This window comes from Cupressus sempervirens, chromosome 9, assembly GCF_028749045.1.
Source record: "Cupressus sempervirens isolate cs-2001-9-10 chromosome 9, ASM2874904v1, whole genome shotgun sequence".
Taxonomy (NCBI): Eukaryota; Viridiplantae; Streptophyta; class Pinopsida; order Cupressales; family Cupressaceae; genus Cupressus; species Cupressus sempervirens.
In genome coordinates this window covers 439,230,024-439,241,945 of record NC_143126.1, presented here as the reverse complement: position 1 = coordinate 439,241,945, position 11,922 = coordinate 439,230,024, and the positions used below count along the sequence as shown (strand labels likewise).

Here is an 11,922-nt window from a genome sequence, read left to right as displayed (position 1 = left end):
TTCTTATCCTAAAACCAATCATCTAGGGGATTATTAAGGTTTCAAGAGAGCATTTCATGGGCCTCATTTTGTACTTGGATTTGTTTTCGAAATAAAACTTTTGGTGGAAAGTGCTTTTGATGAAATGAACTAGTGTGGTCAAATTTCAGCAAAAAGAAGGTTTTGAGGGAGCCAAAATATGAGACTTGAGAAAGTGGGGAAATTGTTCAAGATTCAAACACCTATTAAGACATTTTAAAGAAGATGAGCATTCAACTCATAAACATAGAGAAGCTTTTAGTACTAGCACAAAACACATAAATTTCTTCTCCAATATGGACAAAGAATAAGACAAATATAGCTTATGATGGGGGAAATAAAAACTAATAATGCTCTAATGCAAGAATCACATTCAATATTGTAGAAGAAATTAGATCTAAGATAAGGCAAAGATGTGAATGGTGTTCTAAAGAGAATTACTTACACACAATTAGGGATAAAAATAGACATGATGGAAGGGAAGAGGTTAAAATTTGGAGAAAGAAAACCAATTATACCATCCTAACTTGCAATCACCTAATTTGCATGTTTAAGGATTATTTTGCGCACATCTTAGTGTATTTTCTCTAGTAGGACATTAGAAGGAACTTAAAGGATACCTAAGTTCAAATAAATGATACCTCATATGGTTCTTAAAGGATGCCTCTAAATAGTAGGACCTCATATGAGACTTAAAAGATACCTAAATTCAAATATGGGTACTCTATCCTTTGAATATTGCTTAATATCTAGATTATCCCTTATGTCTAAGTACTCTCCTCTTTTTTTTCTTGCAACCCAATAATTTATTCTATCTTCTGGGCCCTTTATCCTCATTTATGGCCTCCTAGGCCTATTTGTGTAATCACCCAAAAATGGTCATCTAGACTATAAGCCCCCTTTCGCAATCTTGCATAATTTATCTATCACTCATCTTTGATCAAATCCTCAAAAATATATTTATTCAATTATAACCTATGGCTTGACCACTTTATCCTAAGTCTTTTATTTAACTAAAAGAACTTGATGCCTTTTAATTGAATAAAAATACCCAAGTCCCACTTATCCTAAATGTGCACCCATTAAGAATTATTCATATTTTAAAAATAAAAGAAAAGGCTTTTTGTCTCAGATGAGGTGCATACTTTCCACAGTGGGTGGAATCTTCATTCTCCTCCACACATCTCACCTTTTTGATCTCCAATGTTAATTTTGATTAGGTGAGATGCTTGTGCACATGAATCATCCCCACCCTTGATTATGCCTCTTTTGACTTTTAATCTCAACCGTCCATTTTTCTTCAAAAGGAGGGATCTCTCCTCATTCTCTCAATCTAGGCCTGTTATGCTAATGTTATGTTGTAGGTCTTCTTGGTGATTTTGGAGCACTCATTTGGCATTCATCTTGCATTGTAGCTTTATGGCATACTGACTTAGATTTCCTTTATGCTTATAGCTTAGATCACATAGTTTAACTAGGACACTTTGTAATACTTTCTTTCTTGTTAGTTTAGCTTGCATTTGCATTCTTCATTTGGCTTTCACCTTGCATTGCATTTACATTGTGATTCTTGGATGCTAGAATTCTCGCTTTCATCTTTGAATCTCTTGTTCCACGGTGCACCTGGAAAGGGTTGCATATCTAGGTTCATTTGAAAGCCACAACACTTCTATTTGCACCTTTGTACGTTATATATAGAGTGCTATAAGATACCTCTTGAGATTCCCTTCATCATAGATATTCTTGAGAATAAGAGTTTATAGAAGTGTACCTACTTTTTGGTATACATGTTTTTTTTGGACCTTAAAATGAGAGGTGCTTGGAAATCCCACATCTACCCTAGTTTCTTGGAACCATGACAAAATCTTGACTTGTTTCCCCAGGTACATGATGTCATTAATGATTTTTCCTTAGGATAAGTCACCATTGGTGCCATGTCCCTGAGGATTGGCCCAAATTTAATATGAAGATCTATGCCACGATCAAAATAATCAAGCACATCCACTATTATCAAAGTATTCCAACAAACAAGTATTGAAGCTATCGAGTGCAAGGAAGCAAATCAAGTTTTAGAGTCATCAAGTTATCAAGTTCAAGTATTCAAGATTCATTCTCCTTTAAGAATTCAAGGTGTTTTCCTCCATATACCTATCTTTTTCTCCTATTGGAGCTTTGATCAAATGAATTTTCTCTCAAGGAGAGATCCCCATGCACCAATTTTTAGTTAAGTCTTCTATCTTTTCTCCTTAATCATACATTGTTGCAAATCACAACATCTACTCCATAAGGTTTTATCTTTCATGATTTCTTTTAAATTTTTAGGTTTAGTCAGAGTTATTGAATCAATGAATTTGATACATTCAAAGAAGTATTTGTATCACCAAGGTATGATATACTTGATTTCTTAGATCTACCCTCTGCTACATTACAACACATGTTGCAAGTACTAACCATATACCCAAATTGTGTTGTTGTGATAGTCATTATGAAAACGTCACTAGCCAGAATTGACAGACATGCTCAATGATAATATCAATACGTCATAAATATAAAAATATAAGCTTTCTACTGCCCACAATGCCAAAGCTAGCTCTTGTCACCTAGTTAGTCATTGTCACCATTGAATTGATGAACTAGGTATTAACATCAATATCCCTTTTCAATACTTTTGTGTTCTTAATCATGTCTAGGGTCTGACAATTTCTATTTCATCTTCTATTTTGATCATATCTTACAACAAAAAATATTATACCATAGGTATAAATTTGGATGCTTGCGTCCCTTGTGTTATTGTGTAATTGGCCTTCCATTTATACATAAAGCATTTGCATGGATAAAGCTTGTTGTCTTCAATCTTAGCATGTATTGAGAGGGTTGACTAGTTCCCCCCAATAACATACTAATAGCCCTTTAAGAGTAATTTTTAATGTCACTAGTCTAGATGACAAAGAAAATAAAGACAAATGAAGCACATTGAGACCAAGCATCATACACTGCTTAAAAAAATTTATAACCATTCTCAAACCAATAGTCACTTAAGCATGTCAAATCTTGAATCAACTCCTAATAATAAAAATTAGTTGTCCCAAATCAAAGACAAAATACAAAATATAGACTTTAGCATTACCAAGCCACAACACCTTGATCATAACATCTATATCACAATCACACAATATCTTCATATCTAAAATTATAAATTGTATGTCACTTTCAACATTATTTTAATAAAATTGAACATAATATTCTTGAGATAAATTTTAATAGCATTCTATAACTAACATTCTATTACTGAAATAGCTTTAGAATACTACCAACACAACTCAAGTGGGGCTTGACAAATTATAAAATGTTACAATTAAAGCATTATTAGGAAAATATAAAAAATACAATGAACCAATTGGTCTTTAAATTACAAGATTAGCTTGACATAGAGATCAATTTTGAGAACGAGGGCGAAAATTATATGTCTTGGGTGTGAGAGAAAATTCTTGTCTAGTACTCAATGGAAGCTCATAATCTGGGTCATCTGAATCATCCTCTCCCAATTGAGCATTAAGCAATGATGCATAAGACCAATCACCCAATTCCCCAACTATATATCTTTTCCCTGAAACAAATTCCAAAGATCTCGAAATTATCTTAATTGTCATGGCTAACAAACGAATTTTATTGAAGTGCATGACTAAGAAGTCCAAGAGACCAAAATCTCTTTCACAATAAAACTTAAAAGAAATGGCACTTACTTTGAAATATAGGATTTCTTTCAGTGAAATGGTGTTGTGTTGTTCTATTAATCTCCATTAGCTTAGATTCCTTACAATAGGGTTCTAACACTTTCATCTTCTCTTGTATTTCTAAGAGTATTCTATAGTTTAGTCGTTCATAGTCCCTGCATATCAAAATCTCTTATCACTAAGCATCCCATTGAAATAGATAATGGAGGAGGCTACTTAGTGTTCTGTAGACAAGATGGTATACCTGTATCTAATAATTGAAATGGCGAGATAAAGAATAGAAATGCATATGAATGAAGTCCTAAGATAGAATGTTGTTGAAGAAATCCAATCTTGTGAAAGCTCATTGCCTTTGATGCGAACTATGAAGAATTCAATTGCAAATGTTGTAGAAAGTCCTGCAAACAAGGACCATTGTTAGACTTCATTTCACAACTCACCAAACAAAAACCATCCATAACAATAGTAGGTTTCTTTGTTCACCTACCTAGGTACAAAATGCCTCTGATATTATTGCTTTGCTTTGCAATTGTTAGCAGATACACCACACACAACATGACCAAGTAGAAAATAAAGGTCTTCACAGCTCGAGACTCAAGTAAGATAGTATTTTGTAAAGAAAACAACTTATCAAGAGTCATCAACATGGTGCTTTGCTTTGATTCAAATGCTTCCTACAATCAAATTGAAAATACACGTCATATTTAACAATTATGCTCTGATAATTGTCTAATCTACTGTAATATATTTTCCAAATATCAAACAATAAGAACTTCAAGGGTAAAAGCAACTGGGTTCAATTGAGGATCTAAGTCAATCCAATGAGACAAAGTGTTCAATTGGGTAGAATACTACGCCATTCTTAAACATCACATACTAAGGGAAAGATTAAGCTTAAGAAAGTAAGTCAACATTGACTATTTAACACTTCTAATATAAGAATCAAGCCTTAATGTATGCTGTTTAAAGTTAAACTAACCCAAATAACACATACAGTAATTGAAACCAAATGTGAATTTTCTTATGATTCTGATGAAGATATGACACTCTATCTTGACATCTAAACTAAGAGGGCTCTGAAACTTCCCAAATAAAAAAGAAAATTACACACATCACATTAAAGGTTTATTAAAGAAAAGAAAATAAATGAAACCTGAGCTGCCAAAATTGCGGAGGAGCTATGTGCAAGGCGGGTGTGAGTTTGCTGAAGTTCCTCTTGGTATAAATTGAATTCAATTTGTTGTTGTCGAGCCCCATCAGCAAGTTGTTGTAAAGATGCCCTGCAATGCAAATTACAAAAAAGATATGAAATCAATTCTGATGGCGACAAAAAATTCAATTAATTCTCACAGAGCATTATGCAAAATCAAATACCATTGTCTTCTGTTTACTATTGACAAATCATATTTGTTTATACCATATGAAAGATGTATTATTCTACCACAGTTCTTCACTTGTAAAATGATTTAGAGATACATTACTATAAAAAATAAATCTATAATCCAATGTTAGTGTTCTTTAGACAAACAATAGATTAGGAAAAACAAATTACCTGCTTTCTTTGAACGCTTCAACTTGATGTTGAGTAAGAGAATCAAGATTTTGTATTGCAAGACTTTGTCCACTCAGTAATTCTCTCTGTTGATCTAATGAAAGGGTCACTACGTTGCCGATGACATCTGCTTTAGTTTGAAGGTTATCTAATTTGGAGTACATAGTACTAGTCAGTTGAGTTATTTCTGTCTGAGTTTGTCGTGTTAATTGTTTAAGAAACCCTATTCCTTCCCCTAAGTTTGCGTAGGACTTTTCAAGATCGGCCATGCTAGAATCCATTGTTTTCTGCATATACAACTGTTGTTCTTGCAACTTGGATTGAGTATCAGTTATGAGATGAGATTGCTCAAAAATGGCATTGGATTTCTCTAATACATTTGTAATCTTATCTTCTACAGTCTTTGATTTCTCTACCAACACCACTGCTTGGGACTCTATAGTGATGAGTGAATCATGGATTTGACCAGAAGACTCTAACAGAGTATCTGATTGCTCTTCTATTTTACCCAGTTTGTCCACTACCCAATGAGCAGATGACTTCAACTCGTTCACAACTCTTTCTGTTTCTTTCTTGAATGCATTGCTCCTGCAAATAACAACTAAATTTGTTAGAAACGAGAAGCAACCAAATACACATTTGACTGATTATAAATTATTCATCTATCTATATACAAGTATTATTTCAACTGTATAAACAATTTACAAGTTTCTTCGTGTGTTTACAAATAGGAGTTGATTCTATACAACTTGGCATTTGGACTTATATGACTCAATTTATGCACATGTATTAAAAGTGATGCATCTTTCTTAAACAAAATTACTGTGAAAAGGCCAGGTATTTTCTTGGGACATGCATATTATTTTACCGGAAATAGAAAGGGCTATATAATTATTACTGCAGTTTACCATGCTTATATGGGTTGAGCGTAGTGAAATCCCCATGACATAAGCATTTTAGCTTATAAAAGGCTTCATATATGGAGCTCTTCCTCATAACCAAAAGCTGAGATACAATTGCATTGAAGGTTCCCGAGCTACATTTATCCTCAACCTTTTATTACTAAAACTACATAGATCTTGATTCTTAAGCCTGTTAGCATTCCTCAGATTGCATTGGCTCAGAACCTTTTAGGATCAGGGGAGGCAGACCACATTGAACACAGATCATAAATTCTGATGTCATTCTGATGTAGAGGAAGGAAACTAAACTTTCATCCCCTTTTCAGGTTGCAACTTTTGAATTATTAGTCCCATTGTAGTTACTCAACAGGACCATAACAAAGTAAAAGAGTGATAATCGTTCTAATACTATATCACAGCGAAAGGTTAATACCGGCATACCATGGTAAAAGGGCAATACCATATATCAGGGCATCAGAGTTATTCTACTAGGTTTTTACAATCTATAATTATATTTTTATTTTTCTGGATTTTGATTGTGCCTCATTTTTTAGCTAATGTTTCAGATCACACTCAGTGAACTATCATGAAGACAAACAAGAGAGCACAAAGGAGATGAAAAGTTCACTTTTGCTTGTCCTCATGATGGTTCACTGAGTGTAACTCAACATATTAACTCAAAAATAAACACAATCAAAATCCAGAAACAATAAGAGTAGAACATCAAATTAATACCCATTAATACTTCTAATAAACGATGCTCATTATTGAAGAGATTATTTCCACCCATTTCATACTTCTAGTAAATGATGCTCATCATTGAAGAGATTATGTCCGGTTCAAAACTAAATTAATAGTTTGTTATGACTCACATAAATTATGCATTTATTTCAGGATTTAGTTGAACAAAGTTCAGAAACTAAAAGTGTTCCTTACAGATCGTCTGAGAGCTCTCTTTAAGTGTAAAACATGGAAAATATTGTGAAATGCTATTGTCGGGAGGTAATTCTAATTCATAAGCAACTTGTCCCACTTTTTTAATCACTTGGTAAGTGCCATAGAAATGTGGTGTAACTTTAGAAGCAACAAATCGTCCTCTTAAATGCTTTCTCTGTTTGATGTCCATCTAAATACAACTTCTGCCCACTTTGGGCTTGTTGCAAGTTCTCATGATTGGCTTCCTGAATATCTTTGATTTGGTGAGTCAAATCTTGAGCACTAGGTACTCTACTATTGATGAGATGCTGATCTACAAAAGAAGTTGCATCGTAGCCATACAATGCTTAAAAGAGAAGATTCTAAGATTCTAATTGATGCATGGTAAGTTGTACTGCAGCTGTACTCCCCAAAATTGCTTGACCTCAAGCCATTAGACAAGTCAACTCTTCAGTGACTCCAAGTACACCAGCCAATACCTGGATTGCATATTAATCTAGAATCTCAGTTTGTCTTCCCGTGTACATCTATTTTACACTGTCGCTGCTGCACTCTAATTATAACATCAGTATACCTTGAAATGTGAAACAATGCATCATGATCCCAATGAAACACCCTACCGAACATATTTATGCCAAGATCCCAAACCGTTCAACCTCCAACGCTAAAAGTGTAAAAATAGATGTATCTCACGGTCACTCTTAAACATCACACACTAAGGAAGAAATTAAGCTTGAAAAAAATAAGTCAACTTTGACTATTGAACACTTTTAGCCTAGGAATCAAGCCTTAGTATATGATGTTTAAGCCATCTGATATCTCACCATATGACTAATGCCAAATGTTATGCACTTTTATTCTGGTCTAAATACCTGCATCCTATATCAATCTTAGTAATACAGTTCCCCCAATTTGTTGCGCCAATCTGATATAACTATCATCAATCTGCAACTAAAGAAGCCCTCCATATATAATGTGAATCCCTGAATCCCAAGTCATTGCACAGTCACACTCCCTCAAATGGAAGAGAGTTGTCCCTGATCATCTAAGTGAATCCTCAACACTGTAAGAGATGCATCTAGTATCGTCTGTTGTTGGGCCCTTGTCACCATGCCAATATCCAAAGTTGGAGTAATGACCCCAATCATTCCAATCTATCCCAACTACTGATGTCATCAAATTACAATCTAAAACTTTCGTAACCAGCAATGAAGGATGGCCTCCCAATAACAACAATTGAATTGGAACCCAGCAAGTTTTGGCTGGAATAGTTCTACTCAAATGACCATCTCTATAAATTGGAGCATAGTTCTATTGGAACTCACTATTTCCAAGCATATACCAATCCAAAGCAAGTGACTCCATGGCATGCATCTCAAAGTCCTAATATTAGGACTGCTTCGTACTCTATCAGGGAATCGCCAAAATGATGAGGTTGTGTCTCAACAGTATTGATCTCCTCGAGCTCTTCAAGTTCATACATAGGTAAAGATCTAAACAAATGTGAGTCACGCATATCATTGTTGCAAAGTTTGAATTTAAGACCATGTGATAACATAAAACTGCTGATCGTATGCTGAAGATCAGAATTCTCGGCCGAGAAGAGCATCATGTCTAGTGTAGTGAAGAGATCTGCTGATCAATAGGGGTCCAATAATAGTGATAGAGTGTTATCATAGATACTCTCTCGATTATTTTCTGGTTTTTATGGTTGGTGATTGATCAATTTGTGCATTACTGTTGGGACATGTCTTAACAACTACGGGGATATTTAACCACAAATAATGTTATTTATTGGTGAGCGACTATTGGGGGATGAACATAACAGATATTGGGCGAGTATTTTAAAATGATATTTTTTTACCACTTCACACTCCACAGCCTGACTTCTACAGAAAGGTCCATAAATACCCAAACATCAAAATCTTAGCTGTAAACTTTTGAGTCACCTATGAAGATACACCAAAGAAATTGGCATGATACAACTTAAGATTTAAAAGATGTAGAACTTTTCCCTGTGCCACTAGAAATTTTAGCATGGGAATGCAGTAAAATAGTGATACGCTTAATAAGAGCAATTAGGTAGAGGGAAAAAGCATACTGAACTGCAAATGATGGCACATGGCGTTGGTGTTAATGAAGAAGGCAAGGTAAACCTTGTGCTGTTCGTCATTGAGCTTCTTGAGGCAGGGGAGGATAAGGGTGTTTGAAGAACAGGAGGGAAGAGGGCCTCTGCCAGACTCCTTCTGAAAGCACTCTGTCATATGCCAAGCCAGCCTTGATTTCTTCTCCTCCTCTTGCATTATCTTTTTGCAGCTCGAAAACAGCTGTTCATAAGCCTGCTGCCAGCACGACCCAGGTAAAGCCACTCTCTCCTTAACTTCCCTCACCAGATCTTTGCCCTTTGCATTGTCCAACGCCTCAATGTCAAATTCACTGCCATTGTTCTCTTCTTTTCCTTCTTCTTCCTCCGAGGAAGAAAACCAGCCCCACCCATGAACATAATAAAATCTTGTTGAAGCCAACAAGATTACAAGAAACAAGGAGACAGAAGCTCTGCTCATTGCTCTTGCTCAGTGAAATCTGAATTACCTATCTTCCCAATTTCATTCTCATTAATTTTGTTTGCTCCATTTATAAGATCATCTCGCTTTTAGTTCATTTAGATACAGGGCACCTTGCTCTCAATTTTTCTTTTTCTTTTGTGGCTTTTGGTTTTCAATTTCTTTGTTTACAAGGCACCTCCTCCCTTGAAATTGATGTTTGTTGAACAGAGAGATTTTTCAACTGCCCCTTTTGTTTTGTAATATATTTTGTGACCGTTTGGTCTTCTCAATATCAGTTGCCTTGCGGTACAAGCAGCAGAAATCAATGTTTGTCTCACTCATCGTTGTCTTCTATTTATAGTTTTGGTAAACATGATATTGAGATTGGAATAGACGCCAAATGGCGACCCATCAATTCCTAGTTGGCTATTTTATTGAGATTAACCTCAGCATATCGATGTGGACTAGCCTCATATACTATTTCTTTATTCATCATCAATATTTATTTGTTAATATTTACTTCTCAACAAATTTTTAAATAAAAAACTTATTTCTCAACAAATTTTTAAATTAAAAAACTTATTTCTCTACAAATTTTTAAATAAAAAACTTGTGATCTCAGCACCATAAAATTATAAAATAGTAGCACAAGACCATTACCAATTACGGGTCTAATGTTGTTTGTATTTGTAAATAGAACCTGTAGGTAATTAAAAAATTATATATGCAATATGAATTTGCTCTTTCTAACATCTCACAAATTTTTTGATCTTATCTTCAAATATTTTAAAGCATTAATATATGGTATTATACTATTATTTTCAATACACTATTTTGTTAAATTGCAAAATGTTGATGGTAATTTGATATTTATTTTTATAAATATAATGATTTTTTTAATAAAAATATTTGTATTCTAATTATTAAAATATATTATGTATGTGATATATAAAAATTGTTTATGATTTAATTTAATAATAATAATAATTATTAAATGTATGTAATATCAAAATTAAAATTAATTTCTATGTGAGTATTTTGAAGACATTATTTTGTTGAATTGCTAATTTTGATATTTCCTTTTTAAAATATAATGAAAAATATTTAATGTTTATTTTATAAATATTTTTATTTTAATAGTAAGAGTATATTTAAATATTTGATATTTAGAAATTATTTTTATTTTATTTAATATAATAATAATTATTGTCAAAAATTTAGGCAAAAGTCTACAACGCAACGATAACTTGCGAGCCTCTCGTGTGAGAGGTCTTGGGTTTGATTCTACTTTCACTTAACATATAATAATAATTAATTCCAACAAATAATAAGTAATCTAGGCAACAACGAATACAACCGATAGAAACTCTTTTAAAGATAAAACTTATTATTTAAATATATGTTAGAAAGTAGTTTTTGGTTGTGAAATTACAAATGATGGCATACAATAGCTTTATTGATCATATATTATATGATATGATATTTTATATGTTTGGATGCATTATAAATATTGGTACATGTGAAAGGACTTAGGACCATATACATAAGAATTTGTTTATTAAAGAATGACTACTGATGTAAAGAGTGCTAGCAAGATACAAATGGTGAGATAGAGTGCAACCCAAATAGAAATATAAGGTGATATAGAGAGAGGGTGAGAGGGAGATAAAGATATAAAAATAGAGAGAAGTATATATAGCTCAAAATAGATATGGAAAGGGAAATAGGGAGATAACATGAGGATATAAATAGTCATATAGACATAGAAAACATATAGGCGGAGACCCAGAGTGAGAAGGATGAGGAGAGATGTAGAGGGATAAATGAATAAAGATGAGAGAGAGAGAGAGAGAGAGGGAGAGAGAGAGAGAGAGAGAGGTAGATAGGGATATAGGGGCATATAGAGAAAAATAAAATGGAGAGATATAAATATAGAAAAAATATAGAGCAATAAAGAAAAAGGGAAAAGATATATAAATATAAAGGTCTACAAAGAGAAGAGGGAAATTTTTCTAGAGATAGAGGGGAAGTGAAGGATATAGAGGTAAATGTGAAGATATAATTAGATATAGTTAAATGAAATATTTTATTTTTTCTAAAAATAATACATACACTCTACTAGCATGGTTTAAGATAAATCACTAAGTAAATCAAAATATTTAATTATTAAAAAAAAATTATTTTCACTAATCTAGCACCATGATTAGTATTGGTTAGGCTATATATGTGAAAAA

The 11,922-nt window shown here is 33.3% G+C and overlaps 1 protein-coding gene across 1 annotated transcript; it reads right to left on the bottom strand.

Moving 5' to 3' along the window:
* Positions 1-3,349: 3,349 nt before the first annotated feature.
* Positions 3,350-9,846, bottom strand: LOC149539188 (protein GAMETE EXPRESSED 1-like). The gene is made up of 7 exons (XM_089800511.1): positions 9,249-9,846; positions 5,305-5,892; positions 4,906-5,032; positions 4,240-4,426; positions 3,997-4,150; positions 3,762-3,907; positions 3,350-3,625 (listed from the first exon to the last, which is right to left on the bottom strand). The coding sequence occupies exons 1-7, from the start codon at positions 9,704-9,706 to the stop codon at positions 3,453-3,455; spliced, it is 1,833 nt and encodes a 610-aa protein (XP_089656637.1). The 5' UTR covers positions 9,707-9,846; the 3' UTR covers positions 3,350-3,452.
* Between the last annotated feature and the right edge of the window lie 2,076 nt (positions 9,847-11,922).